This window comes from Pocillopora damicornis, chromosome 6 (assembly GCF_964200805.1).
Source record: "Pocillopora damicornis chromosome 6, jaPocDami1.2, whole genome shotgun sequence".
Taxonomy (NCBI): Eukaryota; Metazoa; Cnidaria; class Anthozoa; order Scleractinia; family Pocilloporidae; genus Pocillopora; species Pocillopora damicornis.
Window position 1 is genome coordinate 18,362,375 of NC_142675.1, and position 26,827 is coordinate 18,389,201.

At 36.1% G+C, this 26,827-nt stretch overlaps 2 protein-coding genes across 5 annotated transcripts; one reads left to right on the forward strand and one right to left on the reverse strand.

The window, feature by feature from the left end:
- LOC113681966 (uncharacterized) lies at positions 1-9,469 on the reverse strand. 4 transcript variants are annotated; one of them, XM_027199109.2, is made up of 10 exons: positions 9,240-9,469; positions 5,653-5,709; positions 5,437-5,508; positions 4,629-4,732; positions 4,309-4,344; positions 3,417-3,489; positions 2,943-3,005; positions 2,385-2,493; positions 1,415-1,606; positions 1-679 (listed from the first exon to the last, which is right to left on the reverse strand). In XM_027199109.2, the coding sequence occupies exons 1-10, from the start codon at positions 9,363-9,365 to the stop codon at positions 567-569; spliced, it is 945 nt and encodes a 314-aa protein (XP_027054910.2). In that variant the 5' UTR covers positions 9,366-9,469; the 3' UTR covers positions 1-566. The 4 variants fall into 4 exon arrangements, with proteins under 4 accessions (XP_027054910.2, XP_027054912.2, XP_027054911.2 ...); XM_027199111.2 differs by lacking the exon at positions 9,240-9,469 and adding an exon at positions 5,896-5,974; XM_027199110.2 differs by lacking the exon at positions 4,309-4,344.
- LOC113681991 (centrosomal protein of 63 kDa) lies at positions 5,968-25,555 on the forward strand. Its single transcript, XM_089210965.1, has 24 exons — positions 5,968-6,406; positions 10,849-10,897; positions 12,267-12,407; positions 13,501-13,596; positions 14,483-14,566; positions 15,108-15,167; positions 15,662-15,775; positions 16,458-16,559; positions 16,960-17,009; positions 17,141-17,243; positions 17,574-17,636; positions 17,928-18,010; positions 18,710-18,796; positions 19,375-19,431; positions 19,520-19,574; positions 19,919-19,981; positions 20,840-20,937; positions 21,565-21,664; positions 21,853-21,930; positions 22,087-22,137; positions 22,270-22,412; positions 22,854-23,008; positions 23,240-23,403; positions 23,869-25,555. The coding sequence occupies exons 1-24, from the start codon at positions 6,375-6,377 to the stop codon at positions 24,022-24,024; spliced, it is 2,184 nt and encodes a 727-aa protein (XP_089067091.1). The 5' UTR covers positions 5,968-6,374; the 3' UTR covers positions 24,025-25,555.
- Positions 25,556-26,827: the final 1,272 nt, after the last annotated feature.

Here is a 26,827-nt window from a genome sequence, read left to right on the forward strand (position 1 = left end):
CTATGTAAGAATTATTGAAAATGTTTACTTTTCCCAAAGAATAATACACCAAGAATCTAACAAAACCAAAAGGAAGGCTTGGCCTTCACTTCTGTTGGCTTTTACAAATGACTTAAAACTACAGTATCTACCAATACAAATCTCATGTTTATCTTCTAATTGAGGAATAAAATAATCTTACAGTCAGAGTTAAATGAAACACATCCCTGCAAGTGCTATATGGAAGTAGTATTTTCACAATAGAAAAACATAAATTATGTGCTAATTTATAATACCTGTTGAGTTTACAGTGTATCCAACCTAGAAAAATGTTACCAATTATCATCTTACAATTTACAGGTGCATTTTCTTCCTCATGAAAATCATTACAAAAAGACCACATGGCTGCCCTTATGTCTGTGTCTTAATGAAATTGAGGCAGACTAATACATTTTCCCAGATTGATACTGGCCAGAGTAGCCTGATGCTTGAAGTGACTGCTGCACTGGTCCTGTTTGGTAATAGTTTGTCTGCTGTTTTTGCTGCCGAGTGTTGTAATACTGGGTATCTTGGGGCTGTGTATTATATTATACTGGATTCTGTGGTGAAGCTTGTTCAATTTCTTGCAATCTTCTCTGCCGCACAACAGTCTGCAAGTCCTTAAAATGACGTCTTGTGATTTCTCCTAAGTCATCAAAGACTGTATAAGAAAGAGAAGTTAAGTGGTAAAAAATTGGTTATTTATTTTAAGTGACAGCTATAAGCAATACCACTGACATTATTATTTATAAACCATATGTAAATAAACTCAGATTTGAATATGGTAGATGTCTGATGACATGGGAAGTACTCGACTGATTTTATAATTGTCAGACTTTCAATGTTAAGTGGGTGGAATAGTCAGTGGTTAAATGTGGGCAAATAATGGTAAATGATCCTTACTTCCTTCATTTGAGCATGGTGTATACACCGCAAGGGCTTGGCAGATCAGCACTTCAGAATTATATTGTAATCCCCTAGGTGATTCACTTAACAAATAGATTCTATGGTGCTGTGTGTTTGTACAATTATAATAGATCACAGATAACATCAAAATATGGTACAAACAATAAAGTGCACCTTTTGTTTCACTTATGTTCTTACCATATTTTGGCTTCTTCTCTGAACTATGACTGTACAGACCCACAGTAACGTGGAATCTTTTTGTCTTACATGTTAACAAAAAAAAGAATGGTGATGTTGTCCATGCCTCTGTCCTCCAACAAACCACAAGAACCACTCAAGATGTGTGTAGGATTCAGCTTATTATACAACTTTGATAGCTGCTTTTGTCCTTTATTAGCAACTCTGGTAATCTCTATTGAGTCAGTCCTAGACTTTTGAAACTTATGTAACTATCAAGAAACACATATGATGGATCTTCTCCATTCCTCACCTCTGGCATTGTATGCATGGTCACCAGATGCAACAACCTTCTGCAAGAAATGAGCCATGGCACCAGTTGCAATGACTCTTTGAACCAATGGCAGACCTTCAAAATACTTGAAATCAATGGCAAATGGGTTGAGAGGAGCTGGGTACATACACAGCTTTACAATCTCAGCGATAATGTCCCAGAGTTTGCTGTCTGATTAAGAAAAATAAACTTTATGTGAGGATGTATGTATGTGTACTTAATGACTACCTGTTAGACACAACTCGAAATTTAAATTATCTAACTAAAATTAACCCTTTAACTCCTAGGAGTGACTAGCATCTGACTTCTCCTTACAACATCACCACTGAATCACATTATTGTCATGAGAATAAAGGAAATGATCAGCAAGTGAAGAAGCTCTTGATTGTTAGACAAATTCTCCTTGTCAGCACCTTAGTAAATGTACAGAAAACAGTATGAAGAGTATGAATACTGATGTTAGGGTGTAAAGGGTTAATGTATAACTCTGACATAAAAACTTCACTTAGTTGTCTATCTTTGAATAGGTAAAATATATAAGACCAAATTATTCGAAAGACACGTCTGTTATTTTTGTTCTTACTGCAGTCAGTACCACCATGATATATTTGCTATAAATCATACATTCCTTAAATTTTGAGACATTCTCTATACTCTTATTGTTCACAAACATGTCACTTATTTTTGCTAGCAATGTTTCCATTGCATAAAAACTAAAGGCAATTATAAAAATTATTGCTATAACATAACACTGATAGATCTTGAACATTATATGCAAATTATTGATTCAATTCTGTCAAGATAACAGAGATCTATCTAAGCCTTTGGCTTCCATTTTCCTAACTCCATTTAGTTCATCTACAATTTATTGTTACAGTAATGGGCAAGTTGATGTCTTATATGGCAGTGGGTGAACATACTGTGCTCTATGACCTACATACAGCTATACCTCTCTGTTTCCATTCTGCTGTGGACTTAAGTTTCAATGGACTATCCTTCATTTTTTCTTTGCCAGAATCATTAGAAAGTGCCACTAGTCTCTCATGGTTTGATCTTACCTACAACATAAAGCATGTATTTTGGGCAATTTTTTCAATCTCATGATTACTAGATGTAAGCAAGCTAAATCCTTTGCTCTAACCATTAGCAGACAAAATGGACTCATCTTGCCTGTTTTAGATTGTTAAACCCACAGGCTTACCATTTTCTGCTTCTATATGTGGTTGTCTTTAAAGTTAAATGGCCAATATTGTTGTGAATTTTGAATGGCCTCTATAAAAGATACAATACTTAAGGGTTTTCAAACAAATCAAAATGGAGTAAATGTGTTCAGAAATATGAATGTGATGTCTAACTTTGTTTTTCGTATTTCTTTAGTTGATTTGAAGCCTATAAGAGTGATATTTGCAAACTTGAAAGTTTAACTCACTCAGAAATAGAGAATCTTAAAAAGAAAACAAACCAAACAAACAATACTGTAGTTTGACATTTGTAAGCCTCCACTCACCCACACATATGGACAGCTGTACCGAGCATAAGCAGCAATAAGGAATAAGGTTGATTTGTCATCCTAAAATAATAATAAAGAGGTACTTGATGTAAATTAATCCTAATTGATAATTAAGTATCTGATCCTTCAACGAAGAGGTTATTAATTATTTCATTCTTTATACTGGATTCTTGTGGTAGAATGACATTCCAGTTTGTCATTTGCAATGCTGATAACTGACTTTTAGCCATTAAAAATCTAAATGTACACCCTATCAACCATTGATTTGATTCTTGACGAAAGTTAGGCAAATATTCAGGTGATATTTTTCTAATGTGACTTCAGACTGAGATAACCTAACCATTTGCCTAGCTAGCTTTCATGACAGCCAGTTAAAAGGTGGAAAAGGTGTTTTGGACATTGACCCTTTAACTCACAAGATCACTTCTTTGTCTTGTAATATATGTTGAAGTATATTAATATACCATATACCTTTACATCAATATCTTTTTCACTAGGACTCGCTGGTGGTAAACCGATATCCATGAAACCATATCCACTTAAACTATACGAAGAGCAACAGAAATGACATTATTGTTATTTGTAGGCTGCCAAAGCAAAACTTGCACAAGTCATGCACTCAAACTAACATGTTATTTGTACATAGAGTCTGACAGTCTGGGCCGCATTGTTCAAAGCTGGGTTAAGATAACCAAGGGTTTGTATGAAATCTGATTTCAGATCTGAAAGCTTTGAAAAAAGATTAAGTACAATTCATTTAGTCTACAAAGTGATGATTGGATACCCTTTAAAGAATGAAGAAAATTATACGAGGAAGGCTTTGGAACAAAGGGATAAAGAAACCCAGGTTAAAATTTAACCCTGGGTTAATGTTAATCAGCCTTTGAACAACTGAGTCCTGCTGATTGGTATAATTATATATTAATGAGACTGATTATTGTGAGACTCAAAAATTGATTTATCGTAACTGAGAGAAGTTTTTTTGTATCTTGAACCTCTACATATGACGGAGAAAACAGGTGAATTTGACAAACTATATACAAACAACTTCCAGCTAAAGGGTGTAATCTCATTTCACAAAACTAAACATGTACTTGCCCATTAAGCAATAGTTTAATATGCTCTTGTACTGACAATAAGCAATTCAGAAGGTTATTCTAAATAGTTAGAAGAGGGAATCATTTAGCAGAGCTAAAGGTTAGTTTAAGTTAATTGAAATTAATATTCCTAGAATGAGCAATAAATTTGTTAAGCATCTGAGTGTTATCTAGAATAAATTTTGAAATTTGAAAGATATTTAATTAAGAGGCACATCTAGAACTGTTGCAAAAAAGCAAAGAGTGAATTAATGAGCTTTTGTTACCTTTTTTGAGTGTTTGCAGACATGATTAAGGATTGTCTATAAAGAAGAATGGAATGTCTGACTTGGAGAATAGATTTCAAAAAATTAACTCTTTAAAATTTTAAAAAAATTCAGTCTCTCATTCAACAAAGATGATCCATATTTTCAAACAAAACTTAATGAAATCACAATAAACTTTGATACTTACTCATTCCTTGGTAAGCTGGTCTGGTTGTCAAATTTAAAACTTAGAGTTCCTTTTCTCATCTTTTCAGAAGAAGGTGAACAAATCTTAATCGAATCACAAATATTATAGCATCATCCTAACCTTGGATACTTACTCATTCCTTGGTAAACTGGCCTGGTCGTCAAATGTAAAACTTAGCGTTCCTTTTCTGGTCTTTTCAGAAGAAGGTGAAGTATAGTATGACCAGATTTCTGGAGACTTAAAGAAGTTGACAGCAAAAATAAAATTGATCAGCATTGAGGTTCTAAATGACCAAAATAAAAATACTCAAAAGGAGTAACCAAGACAAAAGACATAGTCTTCTATTTTCCACTTTTAATTACATCTTATATTATTAATATTATTCCCCTGAATGACTTTTTGCCAATTGAGAACATTAATATAACATACAGTTTTAGGTTAACTTCAAGAACTTTTGTCAGCTTTTAAGTGGAAGAAAACAATGGACTTGGATCATGGGGAGAATAGGCAGCAGGGGGATCAGACGATGAGAGGACAGTGAAGATAATGGGAAAAAAACAATGCATAAAAATTATTTCATCATGTGTATTAGCAGTCTGAACTAATATGGAATGGAATGCAGGAGTCAAAGGTGCAGAAGGGTCCCATTCTGCAATCTCTTCCCCCCCCCCCCCACTTTCTAATTTTTTTAAGACCCACCCTTTAAGTTTTTAAGGCCACTCAATAAGATAGAAAGCTTGTCAAAAGGCAAGATTTTTCTCGTCTCCCTAGAGGCTTATCTCTAAAGGATATCATGTGCCAACATAAAATAATGCCTAGAGAGCTGGTCGATTCGAGTCATGATGACTGGGGATATTCATGTTTCAAAATAATTTCCACATTGCAACATATCATTACATTGTCGAGATTGACAAGTCTCTTTGAAAACATAAGTATCTCACCATAGGTTCATTTAGGACTCTGCATATTAACTCTTCTCGACCTCGTAGATAGAGAGCGAAATATTTGAAACCCTAGAAAGTGGAACGAAACAAACACATGCAAGACCAAGGATCTCGTGTTAAATTAATTACAAATTAAAAGAGAAAGCATTCATCGCACTGTTTATATTCAAATAAAATACAATCAGGAACGGCCTCAAGACAATCCTTTTGTACCTTCAAACATCCAACTCTCAACATCTCGTTTAGAAATCCTTGCAATCTCTTTTTTTCCTTGATTAAAGAAAAACAAATTTAAAGTCAATTGTTGGAAAGTATCGCTTCGCACCTTCAAAAAGCATGTCCATTATTACCATACTTAGTCTTGGAAAAATAAAGGTTAACATTAAAATTATCTGCAATTGATACAAAAGATTAAGAAAAACACGAATACCCTAAAAGAAAAAAGACAAAACAAACCATTTGATTTAATTTTGGGGACGCCATATTCTGTTGTGATTCCAAGCAACCTGGCAATTAAATAGAAGGCCTGGTTGCCTTTTCGGTAGACGCGCTTTCTTTGAATTGACAGTTTGTAGATCGTTTGGTAGTGGAATAAGTCGTTCAGATATCGTCTTTTTTTCGGGAAAAATGGAACAAACTGGCCAGAAACTATCATAGAAAGATTTGTAAATTGATTAATGCTTCGATATCTCAACAAAAGAGTGTCATGCTCGAGTCGTAGACCGAAGAGTGGTCTTCAAAGCTCGATCAAGTGGAAAACGGATAGTAATTTGAAAAGTCGATTTCGGATCAATTTTGTCTGATTTGCAGGAAGCTCAGACAATCCGCTGGTGTCGATTGACTAGAATGGATCTTAATCCAGAGGCCACAATGAATGAAAATTAGAAAAAGACGAAATCTTCAGAAATCGCCAAGCCTTGCGAAGCCTTGTTGACATGGAGACGTTCACAGACATATTCTCTGAAAGGTAATTAAAAGCTATGGTTTCCTTCCAAAAAGGATTTGCACGTGATGGTACTATACTTGTACCTCTCTTGCTTGTTTACAGTTGCTGAAGTTTTGAAATTGAATAATTTTAAAGGGAAACAATGTTTGTTTACATTTCATGCATCGAAGGGACTTCCGCTTGTTTTACTTATTCATATCCGTGGAATGTTGATGTGTACTTTGTCATATAGGTTACGTGTAAAAGTTTTAGTAAGAACATTAGTGACTCACTTAACTGTGCCCTAAGTGCCTTGATTCTTACCACATTTTGATGTTATCTGATGATTACTAGAGAGACGGACAGCTACATGGAGTCTATTCGTTAAATACATGTGGATACCTTTATTTAATAATAATAATAATAATAATAATAATAATAACTTTATTTAAGTGTCAGCGTATTTAGCACTGCTGTGCTAATTGGGGACACTGTAAATGAGGAAACAAATATCGTAAATGAACAGAAACTCGTTAAAAACCCCAACTGGTAGGAGGCAGACCAGTTGGCTATTTACAAAGCGTGCAGGAGTTGAATTCGGGGCCACCGAAGACAAATCAACATAGTGGCAGGGAGGAGGACTTGAACCCGGGACCTCCGGCTTACAAGTGCAGCGCCCTAACCACTAGGCCACGCTCGCCTCCACATGTGGATACCTTTATTTCTCTAGAGTGTAAGGGTAAATGCCTTAACTCTTTAACCCCTAAGATTCATCAGCATCTTATTTCTCTATACAATACCTCCTATGAATCAAACATGAAGGTCAGAAGAATAGAGGAAATTATCACCCACTAAAGCAGCTTTGACTGTTAAACAAATTCTCCTTGTTAGCACATAAGGAAATGTATAGAACAGTATGGAGAATTTGCATATGGATGTTAGGATGTAGAGAGTTAAACCCTGACCATTTTGACAAAAATAAAAAACTGTTAATTTTGTTATTTTTCCATGATACAATTTTTATAAATTGTGTCAGTTTGACCTAAGAAAGCTGCATGTATCATCCTAAGTCACCAGTGAGAGTCATGGTGGATTGCCAATAGTGTGTCATTTACCCTTTACACCCTAATATTCTCCATACTGTTCTCTGTACATATAGTAAGGTGCTGACAAGGCGAATTTGTTTAGCAATCAAGAGTTTCTTTAGCTGGTGATCATTTCTTTTATTCTCATGACATTAATGTGTGATTCAGTGGTGATAGTGTAAGGAGAAATTAGATGCTAGTCATTCTTAGGGGTTAACCCTTTCACTCCCACAAGTGACCAAGACAGAATTTCTCCTTACAATATCAATACAATATCAAGCAGGCAGGTGATGAGAATAGAGAAGAATATCAATCATGGCATTATTAGTTGATCCAATACCAAATTTTCTGAACTAACATCATGAGAATTGTATGGCAGATAGTAAGGAGAATTACTAATTAGATCTTGGGAGTGAAAGGGTTAAAGAGTTCAACAATTGCACAGAAAAAACTTCAGAGAAATTATTGGTTATGAAGAAAAGCTGAGAAGCTCCAGAATATCACTTAAGTTCCAAAATGCCTAAATTGCATACTTAAAAAAAAAAAAAAAAAATCATAGATCTGTTATATTTCCCCTTTTCTAACTTTTCCACTGCCAAAACCTTAGACATGCTTGTGAGAAATTTGAGACTGTTGTAAACAATTTCATCAAATTTTCCATTTGGTCAAAGTTGTTACCTTTCTAAGTTTTTGTCAAATTTTTTAGTTTAACGCAGTCAAATTTGGTATTTTAGACATTGCATCCTTTTTTGATACTTAATCTTAATCTTGTGTTTTATGCAACCAAATATATATTTATCAGCCTTTGCTTTGGTGGATATTTAAGAGCAGATTAAAAATAATTTAATTCAAATTCACGCAAGACTGTCAGCTCAGAAACATGACATTTTGAGGGTGGAATTTTACAATGACAGTCAAACCTGAATTTAGGGGCTCTGTATTAGGGGGTCACCCTGTGTTATGCAGTCAGTTGTCAAAGTCCAGAAATTTTTCTGCTTCATTACTATGATTTTCAACTCTATTTAAAGCAGCCACATCTATTGAGTGGTCAATTAGTCACCATTTGCTTACTGTATTGAACAATCAGTTGAAGAGCAACCAATCAAATAAAGCTAAGAATAATCTTTTAAAAAAGATAACAGTAAAATTCAACTGATGTTTATCACCCAAAATAAATTTTAGTAGTAATTCCGTTTAAGTAAGGTTTTGTAAATACGGCAAAACTTGATGTTATTAAAAATTTACATATAATCCTTTTCTGTGGAACCTGTATTAAGTGGTCACCCTAGAGATTAGAGACATTGCCTTTTACATTAGAAACAATCTAAGCCCTGGGTCAGCAACAATTGTAATCATGTTCTCATCTTACTTGATAAAGTAAATAAATGGTGTAAAGTGTTCTTGCATAATGAGCTTCTAACATTTGTATATTATGTAAGCCTTGGGTTTATCAGTATGTATACTGTTGTGTGTTTTACCCTCAGGGTCTGTAGATACAGTTGACTATTACATACTGTCTAGCCATTATATATTTAACACTGATAATGAAGGCTTGAAACTACAGAAATCTAGCTATTGAAGATGTAACAGGATGAAGAGTAACATGCAGTTAATGCTGTGAAAGCCTAATGAATAAAGTGCATTTACAATGCACCACTTGGATTACATACATTTGTGCATTATTTTATACCTAAGCTGTATTTCTGTATTCAGTATACATAATTCAATCAAACAATGACTCTAATTTTCTCATTGGGGAAAGATTGTTAAAATTACAGTGCACAACTTACCCCATCTGACCACTGTTGCTTGGTTTGACTCTCATCTGATTGAATTTCATAGCTTAGGAGCCTCTTCCGAGGACGACGTGGTGATCGGCAGCTTGCATCTTTTGATACTTTTGATGGAGATAACATAATTCTGTTAGCTGTATTTGTGAAGAAAATGAAATTATAAATTCTTGCTTGAAAGTTTCTTTCTTAAGGTCTAGTCCGTCAGTTTTGGTTGAGCCAGGTGTTTTAATGTTTTGTTCCCAGTAGTATTCTTTATTGAATCTATGAATAATTTATTTGCCTCATTAAGAAGAACAATGCAGCTTGTGCTAAACTGTTAAGAAACACAATTTATGTGGTGAAGGTTCAAATGAATTTCAGAACAAAATGATGTCAAAGAAGTTTTTTACTTTCATTTTCCTTGTTTCGTCTTTAAAACCAGAATCTTTTTCACAAAAAATATGCAAATAAAATTGGTGAGATGACTTTAACTTGAATTCTATTTTTAAGTAGATGATATCTAGAAGGTGTCTGAAAGGCATTGCAAATTAGAGAATTCTGTTCCTTCTACACAAAAATCTCTGGGTTAATTTTGGTTTGTGAGTAATTTTCTCTTCAGACATAGGGATTATTTTCCTTTCACTTTACAGCTTGTTTCCTTGTACTCTTACTACATTTTTTCATAAAAGCCTTGCATAACAACAGAGGTAATAATTAACAGACAGTGTTGTTGGTTGTAAATTGCTTACTATATAATATTATCTATGATCATCATGAATATTTTTTATGTCTTTCCAGATCGGTATGCTTTTACTGTTATCAGAAATACCAGTCAGTCAGAGTAAATTCTGAAAATGAATTTATTTGGAAGAGATATTTATACAAAACTTTACAGTTCTTAAGAGCTTGCCCTGACTTGCAATACCCACTGATTCTTTCTCTTCCCTTTCACTCCCAAATCGTCTTGTAAATATCAATTCTCTTTATTGTCTGCCATATATTTTTTTATCATTTCAGCTCTTTGAATTTGTTGTTAATAAGTGAAATGATATGTTCTAGCCTGATGATAACTTTTACTTGTCCTGTTGCCTTAGTTTGTGCCTGTTAATGTATTGAGAAATGAAGGGAGAAATCAGTTTTGGATTACTCCTGGGGGTGAAAGGGTCATATTAGAGAGAAACAGCTATAATTAATGTACACTTTTGTAATTACTGACTAGCTGCATTATACATGCCTTTTGATTGGTTCTGATGATCTAATAGAGGACAGACACATAGATCACATCACTGTTAGCAACAACTGTTGATTGCCTGTTGCTGTGGGTCTGTACAGTATTAGATTACAAGAGATGTCAAAATGCAGAAGGAACATGACTGTATATCAAGTGACACACCTGGCTGCACCTCATTTGCCACTTTTTTGCCCTGACCACATTTTGTTGTTGTCTGTGACCTATTACTGAACAGACAGATAGCAACAAAAAATCTGTTTGGTAATTTAATTACACAAGGAATCTATTGAGGTTGTTTTAAACATTTTTTCATATATATATATATTGCTAGACAAAATGGGTCCATCTTTTATAAAAAAAAGTTTATTTAACCCTGTTTTGTTTGTTCTTGTTTAGCTTGATCAGAAAAGGTTCTCTGACGTCATGTGAGGAAGAACTGCGAGAGGTAAGAAGCAATCATCATAAAGAGTGATTATTAGTAATAATGCTATTAAAAACATTTTTCAACACTATTTATAAAATATTATTAGATGGTTTTCACAGCTTTATAATTTGCTTCACAGCTTTTTGAATTGTTTCAATATTTTTCAATTCATACAACAATGTACAGAGATGCATGTACATGTGATGTGTAAACTTTGCCAATTATTTGATATTCTCAGCACAAAGCTTCAAAAGCTCCACTATGGACAATATCTTTAAGTTTCAGGTGGTTGGATGTACTGAAAAGGAAATATACAGCATAGTAATATGTATTGTTTTTTAAATTCCACATTTTCTTTGTAAACTTTTACTTACAACCACAATTTTTAGTTTCTTTGGGGTACTTTTTCTCTTATAAACAGCACACTTTAAATCAAGTTAAGTATTGTAATCAAAATACTAATTGTCAGTAGAATCACTAAAATATGAGAACAAGTAAATTTTTTGAAAAAACTAGAAGATTTTAAATTACACAAACTAGCAATCGAGTCTCTATTGGTATAATCATAGTGTCATGAAATAAATTTATGACAAGCAAAATGTAATAACAGAGTGTTTGAGATTATGCTTGTGGCTTTGTCAATTAACAGTTTCCTATTTACATAATGAAAGAAAACCTTTGTAATCATTAATATTGATTACAGTACTAAACATTGTTCTACAAAGTACATGTACTGGGTTTCCATGAACTCTTAAATCTCACTTACCCAGAGATGCCCTCAAAGACACTACAGGTAAAATGCTTTCACCTATGGGAAGCAGTTACATACAATGAAAGTCCATCAAATTGTATGCATATGCAGATGTACCAGATATTTTCATTCAAGAAGTTTTTATGGAAGATTTCTTTCAAAATAGTGAGGTTGCTTGCTGTAACTAATTGATGGAGGTCTTCTCGAAAAAAACCACTACAGTTTTAATCTGCAAAAGAATAACTGATTCATTATATAATGCAGGTTATAGGTTAGATATTTTCAAACTTGGGCATTTCAAGGATTCAAATTTAGTGCTTTATATTATTTTTTTCAAGTATCTTTTAAGAGAAGACATGAAAGTTCAAATCATGTGTGTGTTGTATACCATACATGTGTTGTTCAAATTTTACTAGCTTGAAAGTTTTCATTTCCATTTTATCATATTATTTTGCAGGACAAAGGAAACTAACAATCAAAATGATTTGAGAAGTTTAAACTTTGAAAAAATTTGAACCGCAACATGTATATCTTATGAAATCAAACATGAGATATATCCTGAAAGATGATCTACACAGGCCATTTTTTTCCCCATTGACAGTGATGATGATGCCATCATATACTTTGCTCTGCTTTCAGTTAATGCGGCAAATTGATCTAATGGTATCTGCCAAGAAAGCAGAATGGGAGACTCATGTGCATGCTGTTCAAATACAACTGGACAAGAAAACCAAAGAGGTGGAATTTGTTAAAGTCCAATTGGAGCAGAAGTGTCAGGAGGTCAGTGTGTTGTATTGATTATTTTCTTCTTTTATCAAAATACTTCATTTGTGATGAGGATGCAAGCAAAAAGCATACAACTACAGTACATCCACCATTTAAATTTTTTTTTAGATCATAGGACCTAGCATTTTTCTCTGTATATAAAACTCACCTGTCTCTGGTAATCATTGTGATAGATTTTAAGGGGTGAGGCTTCCTGTAAGAAAGTTTCGTTCATCTCAAAATTCATAATGTATTCATGATATTTAGCAATTTTTGCTGAAGGTGAAGTGAATGTTGTTGAATAATCTCCAATAAAAAGTTGAGGGGATTATTCAACAAGGAGCCTGAGGCAAATACTGGTAATTGTTTTTTTTACGATTGCTCAGACTCGTGGGTGCTTTCAATTTTTTTTGTAAATTCCAATTCTGTTGTAAATTCCTTTTGTTGTTATATGCATGTAATCTCAAGCAAAAGCTCATTTAAAAATTTTCTTTAGTGCAGAACTTAATGCAAATAGATTCGTTTACAGATATGTTGTGTATTTTTTAAAATAGGTTAGATATTTTTAAATTTTAATTAGTTTTTAAGCTTTTTATTCACTCGTAAACTATATTTTAACTTTTAAATACACCACCAGATCAGCTCAGCTGTAATTTTTTATCATGTTTAAATAAATGTTGTTGTTGTTGTTGTCTAAACCATTCTGTTACAGTTGTTTTGATTCCTTGTATCGAGATAAGCAGCACTTTTCACTAGAATTTCACAGGTTTATTCAATTCAATCTGCGAAAACTTCATATCTTTTGAATTACTCCAAACTTAGTAGCATCTTTTGAACTCTTCAGATTTGTATTTTTGTACTATTGCATTTATAATTTTCTGCATAAAATTGACAAAATGCAAGGCAGCCATTTTGAAATTTAGTGCCCCTGCTATAATTACCTTCAGCTAGGTGATTATTAAGCACAATAAAACACGATCCTTAACCAATCAGAGTGCGTGCATCTCTATAATCACAGCAGAAATTATGCATAAATTAGTTCATCACTTCTGGAAGTTAAGGGTTAAAATTTAATGTTGACCATACATTTGTGGATTTTGACAAACAGATTGGTGAGCTTCAACAGAAAGTGGATGAAATGGACATAACTCAAAGAGATCTGGTGGCTGAGTATGAAGAACATGTTATGCATCTCAAGCAAGAGGTAGGTGAATGCCAAGGGCACAGGTCTGTGTAGTCAGCCAGAGGGGTCCTGGTGTGTCAGTGACCATCCCTATATGACGTGATCTAAATGTTTTTTCAAGTCAACAAAATACAAACCTTATAATTTTAGTGGCGAAAACAACTTTCAAAAATCCTAGCCCCACTCCTTGAAGAGCACTATTAGAAATTAAACTTCTGTTGACTTTTACACTCTCACATTGATATTCATATTCCCCACACTGAGCTCTCTACATTTCCTGTGGTAATAGCAAGGAGAATTTGTTTGACAATCTGGAGCTTCTTAGATTAGTGATCTTTTCCTTTCAAGTATGACCTATACATTTGATTTAAGGGTGATATTGTAAGGAGAAATAAGAAGCCAGTCGCTCCTTGGGGTTAAAAAGTTAAGGTCACAAAGTAGTAAGGAGAATATAAATCCTGAAAACTACCTTAGGTGTATCAGCTGGAAGTTTTTTATTCCTTAAAACTTGCCTTGGTCTCATCCAGAAAGGAATTAGCTTGCACCACACTACTCACTGTGATACTGCCTTTACTGACAGGAGGTTAGTTCTTGGGTTCTGTAAACTGCTGCTCATAAGCCCCCCTTCATCTCCCCCCCCCCCTTCCAATTGCAGTATGCAGAAGCGCAGAAGCCCCCTCCTGTTATAGGCCCATCTACTTGTCAACATAAAAGAATCATATTTTAAGCCCTTTCCCCGAACCACCCAACCCCCCTCCCCTTCCGATCTAAGCCCCCCTCAAGTTTTTTTTTATTTTAAAAGATTGAAACTAAACATTACTTTTGATTGTATGAGGCACCTTTAATTTTTTAGTAACATTTGGGTTTTATTTGTAGCTTACTGTAATTTTACCAATTACTTTATCAGGTTGACAATCTGAAATATGAACATGAAAAACTTCAAAAGAAGAGCAACAAACAAACTTTGCATGTTGAAAAGGAGAGAGACCAGGTATAGTTTACAGTGAGGTCTGCGATATAGCTTGGCTCTGTGTATCCCTATGGGTAGACAGTCCATATAAAACTAGGAGAAGTAAGAGAATCTATCATGTGAGAATATAAATCTTCAGAAATTTTCACACTTAAACCCATTACACCCTCAGTACAATATGCATGTTCTCCATGCTGTTGTTCTCTAAACATTTCCTAAGGTGTTGACAAGGAGAACTTGTTTAGAAATCAAGGGCTCTTTTAGTTGGCAATCATTTCCTAAACTCTCATGACCCTAATGTGTGAGTCAGGGGTGATATTGTAAGGAAAAATTAGATGCTAGTCACTCTAAGAGGTCAAAAAAGTTTAACTAGTGTGACAAGAGGACATTGAAATGTTGTCCTCAATCAATAGTTTTAGTTCACTACACAATTACAGGTGTATTTGTAGATTTGGCCCCTATTAACTTGAGTTCCATAAATTTTTTAAAACTAGATAGATGCCTGAATGTTAGTTGCTAAGCCGTTAGTAACATAACTATATATTTACTTTATGTGTAATAGCTTTTAGCTGATCTGAAGTCCAGAGATTCTGAAATGGATAAACTGGAGGAAAGATTAGAGGTATTGTTGAATACTAAATAACCCTTGGAAAATTGATGGAAAGAAATAATGGATGAGATTTTCTTCCTTGTCCTAATGTTCTCCTGTTTCCAAAATCCTGTATTGAAAGCCTTGGTGACCATAAGTATGCCCACTACCCATTCAATGTTGCCTGTATGTAGCTTAAGGTTCGTGGAATCACAATATAACATTGTTTTTTGGGGGGGAGGGGGGGGGGAGAGGGGCGGGGAATAGGTTAACTTAACAAGGGCAAAAGAAATAAAATTGAATCAATAGGGGTTGAATGTGTCAACGATTTTGTTGCCGATTGTATACCTATAGAAAGATATCCTTATGTTTTTGACTACGGGTAAAATTTCCCACTGTAGGGAAAAATTGTGATTGACCCCTGTTCACCGTTATGGCTTTCCATACATTTTAAAGCTGTTTGTAGACGTTGCTATAAGGCCAGCTACGGGAAAACACTTAATAGTAGTGTGCGTTACAAACTGTAGGAATACAGAGCCGAGATGCATGAGTTGGAAGGTGGAAAGAAAGCAAGAGATGATCGCATCCGAGGGCTGGAGAGTCAGAAGAAAGCTTTGATCGAGAAGAGTGATTTGATGCAGGTGTGAATTTGTGTACCACATTATCGAGGGTAGCAAAAAGGAAGGGGGGGCCCTCCCTCAACACCCTGTAATCCAGTTCAATTGAATGGTATTTATTGCACTGACGGGCAGGAAAATTAGTCCCAATAGGGTTACCGTAACAGTCATACAATTTTAATTGAGATAAGTCTTTTTCAACCGCTATTTACTACCGTGGATATGAATTATCATGTCGATGTATAAGTTGATGACATAATTTTAAAAAAATTGTTTTGTAAATTTTTTTAGATGAAGTTTCCTCTTTACGATTGTCTGTGAATACATGAAAATCACTTATGTGAACTGCGGCTTTTAAGAAACGAATACGAAAGCGATTTTCGCCGTAATAAACTCTACTTGAACATTAATAAAAATAAGGCCTGAAAAAAATTCAGGTCTGTACGGGATTTAAACTCACGACCTCAGCGATACCAGAGCATTGCACTACCAATTATTACTAGCCAACATAATGATCAGTTTTCAGGTGGCTTGTTAGCTCAGTTGGTAGAGCACTGCATCCGTATCGCAGAGGCCATGGGTTCAAATCCCGTAAAAATTCAGGCCTTATTTTCACTACTGCTTAAGTAGTGTTCATTACTGCGAAGATCGCTTTCATCTTCATTTCTTTAATGATTTTTATGCATATATTCAATAAATACTTTAGCAACAGTTACTAGGATACCAAGCACAGCTGAACAAGAGAAGACAGATGATGGAAGACCTTGAGCGTGACCATCAACAAGAGATGGCTGCGCTGCATTCCCAGGTATGTCATATAAACTGTTTATCTTCTGCATTTGAATTCATGTTAAGAGTAGATTGGTGAAGACTCAACAAGGAGTTTTTCTCAAAAGAATCTTTGCTGATATGTTCTTCAGAACTTATTGGCTGAGATGTTTTAGTGGTGTGTACTTCGGTAGAGTAAATTTTCGCGTGTACAGTACCGCTCGCGTGTACTGCAGCAACCCCACGGGCGTAAAACGCGTGTAATTCGTGAGAATTGAAAGCGCGTGTAGTTAGGCGTGTGTGGTAGAAAAATTACACGCCTACAGAGGTACGCACGCAAATGCGTGTATTTTAATTATCTTTTTGTCATTCACCGCACGCATATGCGTGTACATGAAATAAAGATGTGTACATGAATTTGTACTGCTGTTTGATTTTAGCTTGGACGTGCTAAAGGTGAATGTGACGATTCTGAGGATACTGTTCAGCAGTAAGTTTACTCTCTGTACTATCTGTTAGCGATTTTTAACTCCCCCCCCCCCCGTCCCCTTCTCCCCTCCTCCACCCTTCGCGGGAGTCACTTCCAACAACTTGAAGCAAAATTTTTTTTTTCCTTGTCAGGTTGAAGAGTTCATTAGAGGAAGCTCTTGCATCCAATAGAGAACAAGCCTCTGATATTGCCAAGGTGCAAGATGAACTCAGGAAGACACGATCATCTCTTCAGGTAGTATTATTTCCCAGCTGTATAGTGTTTACCTTCTTTCAACTCCTTCTTTTAATATTAACATATTATCCAGAAGAACAGGTTTTATGAAGATTCAGGCTTGTGAGCTTAGAAGCGTCGGTTTAATAGATGACTAAATACCCAGTACTCATTCACAGGGAAGGCATCGGAGCTTGAGGGGAGAAATAACCAGTAAATCTAAAATTAAAGGTTAAGCCTTGGTCTCCCAAACGTCTTTAATCAATATGTCCCATTTTACTTTATGCGCCACATACATATGAGAATGAATTCCGTTCTTTCTTTTTTTTCGTATTTTTATTTCTCTCACAGCGTCTTGAGGAAGAAAATGCCCATCTGCGGTTAGAACTACAATCAAGAGATGATCTCATAAGAGTAGGTTTTTATTTTTTATTTATTATTGTATTACTACTATTGCTATTATTATCATTATCATCATCATCATCATCATCATTATTATTATTATTATTATTTTTATTATTATTATTGCCTACAGAAGGTTGATTGGGCAAGTCGATAGTTAATGCGGTGTAGGGAATTTTACGTAAGCCGATTCCTCATGCCTTGCGCTACGGCCTTTGTCTTTCGGTTAAAAGGAGACGGATTTGTCAGTAGCCGATTTGTTTATGTACGTATTGCAGACCTATGTTTTTCCCTCGACTTCAGGCAGCAGAGGACGACCAAAGGCAGCACACAGAAGACATGTCTAAAATGGAAGAGAGTTTGATAATGAAAGATGAGATCATCAGGTATAATTTTATAGAAATAGTTTCGAGAAAGGACGTAGCTCATTACTTCAGAGAAACACAGTCACTGATACTTTTATTTATATGCAGGATGAGGAAGAAACCCGCCAATCTAAAACGTAGTTTATGAGCTATCGATATCTTCGCCCCTTTCAACTATGATACATAGAAATTATTGAGAGAAAGTATTAAGATGAATCTATTAAAAGCTAAAAACTCAAAAACAAGACAGACTCGTGATTTCGTGTTTAGTTTTGTTTAAGATTGCCTTTTTTTAGGTTACTCACTGTCTACCAGGGACTAGATACCGAGTTGCGTAGCCAATCAGATTCGCGAGAGTACGCGAATAGATTTATACTGACAGACAAGTTTATGGTATTTTGTAGAGTGGCATATGCCCAACTCAATTTTGAGCTATCGCATGTACAGAACTACATGCAGCCAATCGGAGACAGTCCACAAAACTTCGATAAATTTTTTTGGCAAATATCATTTGAAGTAAATCGAGAATGACTCGTATGGACATCGACGTCTCATTTTGTATTTTTAGCAACATTATTTGTGCAGCCCGAACCAGTGATATTGATAGCTAATATAGTTGGTAAACACCAACAGATTCTTTGCGTTTCTTTCTGATGGAAAACGTCATGCCATTACAGTGTTGAAAGTCTTTGAGTAAGTTTTGTTTTCATTGACTTTCAGACAACTTGAAGAGGTGGGCAAGCGAACAGAAAATATTGAGGTCAGGAGACTGAAGGAAGATCTCAGAACAAGCAGGATGGAAATACAGTAAGTGAACGTCTGTTGACTTTCAATACATACGCCTTATTCGATTGTTTCACTTATATTACAAGCGGACCAGAAAAAGGGCTTCGAAACGAGCTACAAAAGTGCTAATTACTGGTTTTTGACCACGCTTTAAAACGTCACAACAAATCAAATTAATTTCAATTTATTTGGAATAGAATTAAAACTAATAACACGAGCAACAGTAGAACGTAGCAAAGCGGAAGTTCAGACTCTTCCCTTGAAGTTAATTTTTGCTCTCCTTTTATCAAAAGTTTGATGTTTTACTCACAGCAGAGTTCCTATCTCTCAAAACAAGAAAAATTAGAGGGGGCTTATAAGGGGGTGTGGGGGGTGGGGGCTTTTAAGTGGGGACATAAAGGGGGGGGCTTATAAGTGGGGGGCATAAAAGGGGAGTTATGAGTGGGAGGCTTATCAGTGGGAGGCATAAAAGGGGGGGGGGTTCATAAGGGAGGGGTGTAAAGGGTGGGGCTTATAAGCGGTATTTTACAGTATACACTATAACTTTGCCGTTTTTAAAATTTGTTTTAAAATTGTTTTTTGCTTAACACTGATCTCAGGTCGCATCTTGACGCCGGTCAATATCAGAAGGATGAGCTGAGTCACCTTAATCAAAAGTAAGGTTACAAAAAACGGCAAACTTACGTTTCTTCTTACTTTTCTGTCAGTATTTATGTAAGAACTACGTATGTTTCTTTTAACCAGACTGGAAAATAGCAAGAATGAAATTTCAAAGCTACAAGCTGAACTCTGCAGGAAGGTACGGGATTCTTTTGACGCTGTAATTTATGTTTACTTCTGTGTCATGTTTTGGGATAGGTCTTTGAGTCGATGAGTTGGATATCTTGCTAAAGAAATCTGGAGAGGTTAAAAAGCGATTCATTAACACCTTTGAACCCTTAGATTGTCCGGAGTCTAAATTTTCCTTTCAATATCACCCTTAAATCACACAAGGAAATGATCACCGACGGAAGAAATTACTCATTATAAAACAAATTCCCCTTTTCAGCACATTAGGAAATGTATAGAGAACAGTATGGAGAATATGCATACTGATGTCAGAGGGTAAGGGGTTAATACGGATGCTTTCTTTTAAACTTGTAGCAAGAAGAGGTGAAATTCATTCAGGACAATGACGTAAAACAGCTCCTTTTGGAAAATTCAAAGGTATGACAACCATGCACTTAAAAAAACTAGTGTGTACACAAGATAATTTAGTTTTATCAGCTGAGCTGATGATGTAAATTGGTCACCGTAAAGAGCTTCTAAAGCTGACATTGCGATCGTTTGTCCTTCGTCGGATCAAGGGAATAGTGAAAGGCTAACGGTGGCCAATTTACTTTATCAACTCAGTTGATAAAGTGAAAGGCTAACGGTGGCCAATTTACTTTATCAACTCAGTTGATAAAACCAGATTATCTTGTAAACCCCACCGACGCAGCAGCAAAGTTTCTTAGACGTGAATAGTAACTAATTGGTAGCTTATGAGAACCTTCTTTCGGCTACATCCGTTGCGTGAGCGCGTCCAAAAATAATCAGCGAAAAAAAATTAGGTTAGTGCACTGCCCCGCGCCGAGGCTACTTTTGATGCGCCTCACTTCCAGGGCTTTACGCAACACGCGGACATCAATTAAGAAATTAACAATTAACTCGCGTGGCGGTGTGGCGGAGTTTAGTTTGACAGTTTGAAACTTTAACTCATTTCAATTGTATTGTCTTGTTTTCTTTACTGTCGAGCTCTATAGAAGTAAACAATGAAAAATCTCCCGTTTGGCAGCGTTATTCCAACATCAAAACCAATTTAAACCAACTGAATGACACAAGGGCTTCTAGAAGTCTTTCTGTAAGTTTGTAAAACAAACCGCGATTTGGAGTTGTCAGATAACAAAATCGCTTGATCTGCTCTAGAAAACGAAAATACTGAGTAGGCCCTTTCCCATTTCGGTTTCTTTGTTATCGAATTAGTCAAATAACGAAAATTCTGGCTGATTGTAACTCACGAGAAATACTTAATACAATCTTCAGCTGAAAGAGAGAATTTCATCAGGAGACGACGGTCATCAGGCTGAAGTGGAGGGAATGAAGGAACAGATTGCCAACATGACTGCTGAACTCCACAAAAGGTACCTTTTGCTTGTATTGATTTCTTCTCAATTCCGTTGTTCGTTTTTGTAGTAATAATTTACCTGAAAAAAATTGTGCGCTTCTGATTGGCTGAAAACGAGTGCGTTTTTCATATAAAACAAGGGCAAAGTTCTACCATAAGTGCAAATTACAAATAGCACGCGCGTACAGTCATAGGTATATCAAGGAGAAAACTTTCTTTTTTTTAAATTTTGCTTTACAGATTTCAGTTTCTTACGATAAATTTTATTTATTATTCATGGGAAAAGGTCCAACAACGGAAGGGCGTAACAACAGAATGGGTGGGGGGGGGGGTTTGGAAGGCTACCGTTGTTTACCTTCCACTTTGCCAATAAAAAGTTAATTAGATTAATAAATAATAATAATAATAATACAATCTCGTAGGCCAGTAATGTGATAGTGAAGTGCCCCGATTTCCCTGCCCCCCAGCCCGCACTCATTTTTGGTAATATCTTGCATAACTCTCCTCTCCCCACTTCCCAAATGCATGGATTTCCAACAACGATGATGATGACCGACGTGTTTTGCCGCCCCTGAAATAAAATATCCTACTTGCAGATGCCTCGCAGCCTTCTTGTGGTTTATGTCAATTTGTTTATTCTTAGGGACTCTGCAATGGCATCCATTACGGAACGGGCTCAACGAATGGAAAAAGATCTTCGAGAAACCGCAGCTAAACACGACAGAGCAGCTGCTGAACTACAGGTAAGCCTTGTGCATTAGCGTGTTTGTGGTGTGCACGTGGAGTGCGTGCCCACGAAAGCCAGTGGAGTAGGACAGACTCTAATCGCAACATACTGCTCTGACATCATTTCTGTTGTGCAACAGTTCGTTTGCTTCGCTATTTCATTCAAAATACGGGCTTTCATCAACATTTCTTCTGTATTTCTTAGGTTACGAACGCGCAGCTAGAAGCTTTGCGAATTGAAAACAGATATTTGCGCGACACTGCACTTAATGATCAGTTAACGGTGAGTCAGCAATGTTTTCTTACATGTAAACCGGAGAATTTCTTTAAATCCTTTCTCTGAATTGTCATTTATTTAATGTAGACTCTGTAGAGTGTAATACAGACTTATTCAAATATTCAAACCGTATGATGCGATCGTTGCATTTGGTTGTTATAGGATTTATCTGACCTTTACAGTGGCAATCTGCAGCTCATTGGCCAACTTGAGGTGAGATAATTTGGTTTTATCTTAATTAATCACCGTTAACTCAAACCAGTTTCCCTGTATCTCGTCCAAATACACCGAGCGTAGACCATTGAAACCTCCGTGGCTACTCCTCTCCCCCGTTTTTGTGTTTAGGACGATAACAGAAACTTACGCACAGAGGTAGCCACGCTCCGCGAAGAGCTAACAACTTTGGAGGGTAAATATCAAGACAAGTATCGGAACGCTTTGAAAAAGAATCAAGATGTACTGGCGGACATCAAGGATAACGAGTTCAGGTGAGGAAGACTTTCCGTGGTAAGAGTAATAGCATGTGCTGAGTAAGGTCATTGGTTGAAAGGAAACGGTGTGTAGCATGAAATTTTGCGGGTTTTTTTTTTTGCGGATGTTGCAACCCGCACAGATAAGTTCCTGCAGAAAGGAAAAAATCACGCCGCATAAATTCGCTTCTCTCAGTCACGCTAATTAAATGTCAACTCGTAATCTTCGTGGTTAGAATTGTCTCTCGAAACAATGCTGTTCTTTTTGTAACAAGACTTGGTTTGTTTGTGCGAGAAAGGGGTAAGTAAGAGCAGACGAGGTGACATGACGACGAAAAGATGAACATCGCACAATTGTAGTCTTTTCACTTAAGTGTCTCATTTGCTATGTAGCTAATCAGATGGTCGGTTTGCCAGAAAGTGCCAAGTGTATAGTAACTCCATTTTCCTTTCTAACAGACGCCATAGTGAGCTGCGGTCAGAGTCTGAGCGTAAAGTGGCATCTTTAGAGGGTCGCCTTGAAGCTACGATAAGAAAATATGAAACGCAACTACACAGTTTGCAAATGGAAAACGAACGACTGAAAAGTGAGGCATCAGAGCATCGAGACAGTGGTAACGATTTCTTTTCAAATAAACTTCATTATGTTGAAAACCTGTGTTTGATTTATGAAGGCACGTTTTGTTGCTTGTCGTCCTGTGCTATTGGCTTTGCTTCCATGGGAAAAAAGTGTAGAAATAACCCATGTGCTTACTGCTTATCCGCTCTTCCTCTAGTTTCTACTCTCAGTTCATCTTTAAGATTTGTTTGGCACTTGTGAATGGTCCTTAATTCAATCCTTTCAGGTGTACCACATCCTTTAATGTCCTCAACCAGCAAGGTCCTCCCTGAATATGTCCCTAGAAGGCCCGTTGATTTAAGTCACACTAGCACCACAAGCGGTTACACAGACACCGAAGCGTTGACGTACGCTGACCTGACTGCAGGCCCAGGTCCTTCAGATACCGAGGTATTTAAGGAAAAATGAATTATGGGAATTAAACAGAGTAAACGGTTTTTATTTTTTCGTAAAGGATAGTTTATTTAAAAATTCAGCGTGCTTTTTATTCTGGCCACCTTCCTTTATTCTGTGGTCATTCTTAAATGATTGGTAGAAAATTTAGTCAGGCTGTTTTTTAATCCTTCAATTAACTGTTAAGATATGTTTTGTAATTCTACCCCAGACTGATAGTTATTTCCCTGTAAATAAGTTAGGAGAATTTAATGTTTTATCAGGGTAATACCTTCTAACTAACGAGTTCGTCTATTCCTCCAAACGTTTTGCTAGATGCTCTAGAGATGTTGAATTTGAATCTGTGAATTTTCATGTCGATCACTTCTCGTAGCCATCAAGGCTTGATAAAGTTCGAGTCCTGCATACAAAATTCAGCTCATTCTATTTTTTCATTGTTCGCCTGTCATCTTTTTCCCTCAGCGTGCGGCCACCCCGGTTGGTGCCAGGCGATCCTCTATTACATCGGATTTCTTGGCGGAGGAAAATCGGCGGGAAAAAGAACTGGAACGAATTCTGGACAGACGAATAGCGGACTTGAAAACAAACACAGAATATATTCTTCAGAAATACACGTGACAGTGGAAGGCATCGAGTCATCAGGTAGCTGTTCTAGGCTTCAAGAATGAAAAAGGGAAAAATTCTTGTGACGAATTTTTAGAAATGATATGAGCATCAAACGTTTTGAGTTTTGCATGAAAAGGGAGGTACACGGATTGAATGGAGAAAAAGGAAAAAATCAGCGTTGTCTGGATGTGTTTAATACACCGTCTGCTGTTGTGGTTTCTCGGTCATTTACTTAACCTGTTCTGCAGTTTACATGATGGTCTTCTCTAAAATTCCAAGCCAGATTTTCTAGGAAGATAGCCGAGCACTCTGCTCTTTCCAAAATGGTTTTTTTTTTTCCACAAATGAAAAATTGCGTGTAACATATTTGGTCCAGTCCTAAGACGAACTCCAGTAATCTGATCAATTTTCTTCCATTGAGGTTTTACACAATTTCACTAATGCCAGTTCAGAAAATCTTGGCCTTATTTTGAGATAATTCGCATCAGCTGATAGTTTCTCAATTCTCATAACCTGTTTGCTTGTTAATGTATACATATTGCAAGGAGAAGATACATGTTCATCTCTTTAGGGAGGCAAAGGGATAGAGATTTGTTTGAAATAGCTCAGAAGAGGGTGCCAACATAATCACATCAACAAGAGTTCATTTTTCGCCACTGCATTCAACTTCTTTAATAATTTCTCTTTGCGGAAGTATTTGTCATATACATACATAGCATGAAAAAATTAATATATTTCTAGGTTTAAAGATATTTTTTAAGTTATTTTTTTCATCATTTGTGCAGTTTCTAGGAATTTTTAGTCAAGTTCTAGGTTTCTCTTTATTTATTTATCTATTCATCCCCCAGTTTAGCTTGTTGTGACCGCTGTTTACGAGTGGTCCCTGCTTTGCGGTGCGAAAAGTCATGCGCGATGCGCCTCGCTCACAGAGTTCCGCAGGACGCGCTGAGGCCATTTTTTCCACTTTTTTTTCTGACTCGCTTGACGGACTTTGCCGGATATAAGGGACGGCTCGTAGTCTACTAGCTTTCTACTTGTAGCTTTTAATGCACCATCTCGTATATCCATTTTCTGGCAACAAGTTGTAGTGTTTTCGTATTGGCGATTAATTTATTCTTGACTGAAAAGTTTGTTTTAATTCTGACTATAGTACGCCATACGTCATTAAATAACTGCGGTTTTTTAGTCAGCAGCATTAAAATTTCCGAATGTTTGAAAATGATCTTATCGAGGTGTCATCATGACGGAACGGAATATGAGGTGGAATTAAAACCTTTAACTCCCAAGATCTGATTGTTGATTCTCCCCTCTATCTGTTACAGATTTCCTTAAAATTTAGTAACGTGAATTTGGTGCTAGATCAAGATAACAAATTTTAGCTGATAAATATGGGTATTCTCATTATCTGTTGGCAGGATTATGTAAGAATATTAATGGAAGAAGTTTGCATGTCAATCGCTTCTGGGAGTTGAAGGGTTAATGACAACACGAAAACTTTAAGTATCTGGGCATTCTTAAATGAGAATAAACGAATAGAGATATGGCTGTGGTCTATTTATTGTTTTAGCTGTAGGATTACTAAGTCCAACCCAACTGTGATGATGACTTTCCCGATTCCCCTACGTTGCTCAAACGTCAGTCACCACCACCGACGATAGTCCCTGTAAGGACTACCCTCATCCGGATGATCAGATTACACGATCAAATGTACCCCCTCCCCGGTTGAATAATCTATCGTTTATATTTATGACTTTTCTTAACAATAGCAGCCAGTGTAAATGTAATTTTTTCTTCCTTTGTTATCGACGGTAATAAATTCGGTTATTATCGTTTCTTCATTTATTCTTTCCTTCTTTTAATCATGGAAAACACCCTCTGTATAGATACAAAACGACTCAGATGACTGGGTTCGACCTCGCTAAGTACGAAACGACAGTGGTTACGAAACGATGATAATCAAACTTTCAGCTTCTCATATTTCCTATGTTAGCCCCATAAAATGCCCTTTTTAATTTATTCCTCCAGGACTTGTCGATTACCATGTCAAACCGACCTAGAAGTCGCCTATATCACCATGTTTTCGTGCACGCAAAGTCCACCTTGTTTTTTCTGCTGAGGAACATTGAGCGATAAACGTGTTCTTGAGATTAAATGCATGTAAACAACCCGAAGGTTTCTAGGAAACTGCTGGCCCATTTTATTTTTTTTTCTTTCAGTTTTTGGAAAACATTATCCGATATTGAATCAATATAATGAGAACTGACTTTGAATTTTGTCTTCTGCTTTCTCTGTCGGTTTTAAAATTCGGTGTTAACCTTTGTACTGGAATAATTTTGATATTAATTTTCTCTCCAAATTAGAGAAACTAAAAGCGACGATTTCTTACGTGATTTCGATATATATCTCTTCCAATAATCACGAAAGCACCCTAAATACCCTTTTTACGCTCTCCTCGAAATTATTCATTTATCAAAGTCAGTCCAATTTTAACGGAGATTAGAAAAAGTATTACTCAGCGTAAATTACATATCACGTGAACATTCGGGGAAAAATAAAGCTGCGTTTGTTTGATTTCCGTCCATTCGAACGAAGTCATTATGTGAAATAAAAATTGCATCATCAGCTGGGTTTCAAAGGTTAAATTTCTGCCGATAAACTTGGGGGGGTCTGGTGGAGCAAGTTGAGACGCGTGACTTGTTCCGAGAAATGTTGAATTTCCGTATCTGCCCACGTGCTCTTCTGATGCAAGAAACAGTTAATTTTATGGCGGTCACGAAAGCTAATTTTACTTTTTATTAAGATGAATTCTTTCCCC

What these genes read in the sequence shown, in the direction of transcription:
- LOC113681966 (XM_027199109.2), bottom strand. Translation starts at nt 9,365, where the DNA reads ATGTTATCTCCATCAAAAGTATCAAAAGATGCAAGCTGCCGATCACCA. An exon ending in ACAGCTGTCCATATGTGTGG is followed by an intron (nt 2,494 to 2,942) that starts GTGAGTGGAGGC and finishes TTTATGTTGTAG; the next exon opens with GTAAGATCAAACCATGAGAG. An exon ending in CCATGCATACAATGCCAGAG is followed by an intron (nt 680 to 1,414) that starts GTGAGGAATGGA and finishes TTTCTTATACAG; the next exon opens with TCTTTGATGACTTAGGAGAA.
- LOC113681991 (XM_089210965.1), top strand. Translation starts at nt 6,375, where the DNA reads ATGGAGACGTTCACAGACATATTCTCTGAAAG. An exon ending in TTATGCATCTCAAGCAAGAG is followed by an intron (nt 13,597 to 14,482) that starts GTAGGTGAATGC and finishes TTACTTTATCAG; the next exon opens with GTTGACAATCTGAAATATGA. An exon ending in AGACACGATCATCTCTTCAG is followed by an intron (nt 17,244 to 17,573) that starts GTAGTATTATTT and finishes TTTCTCTCACAG; the next exon opens with CGTCTTGAGGAAGAAAATGC.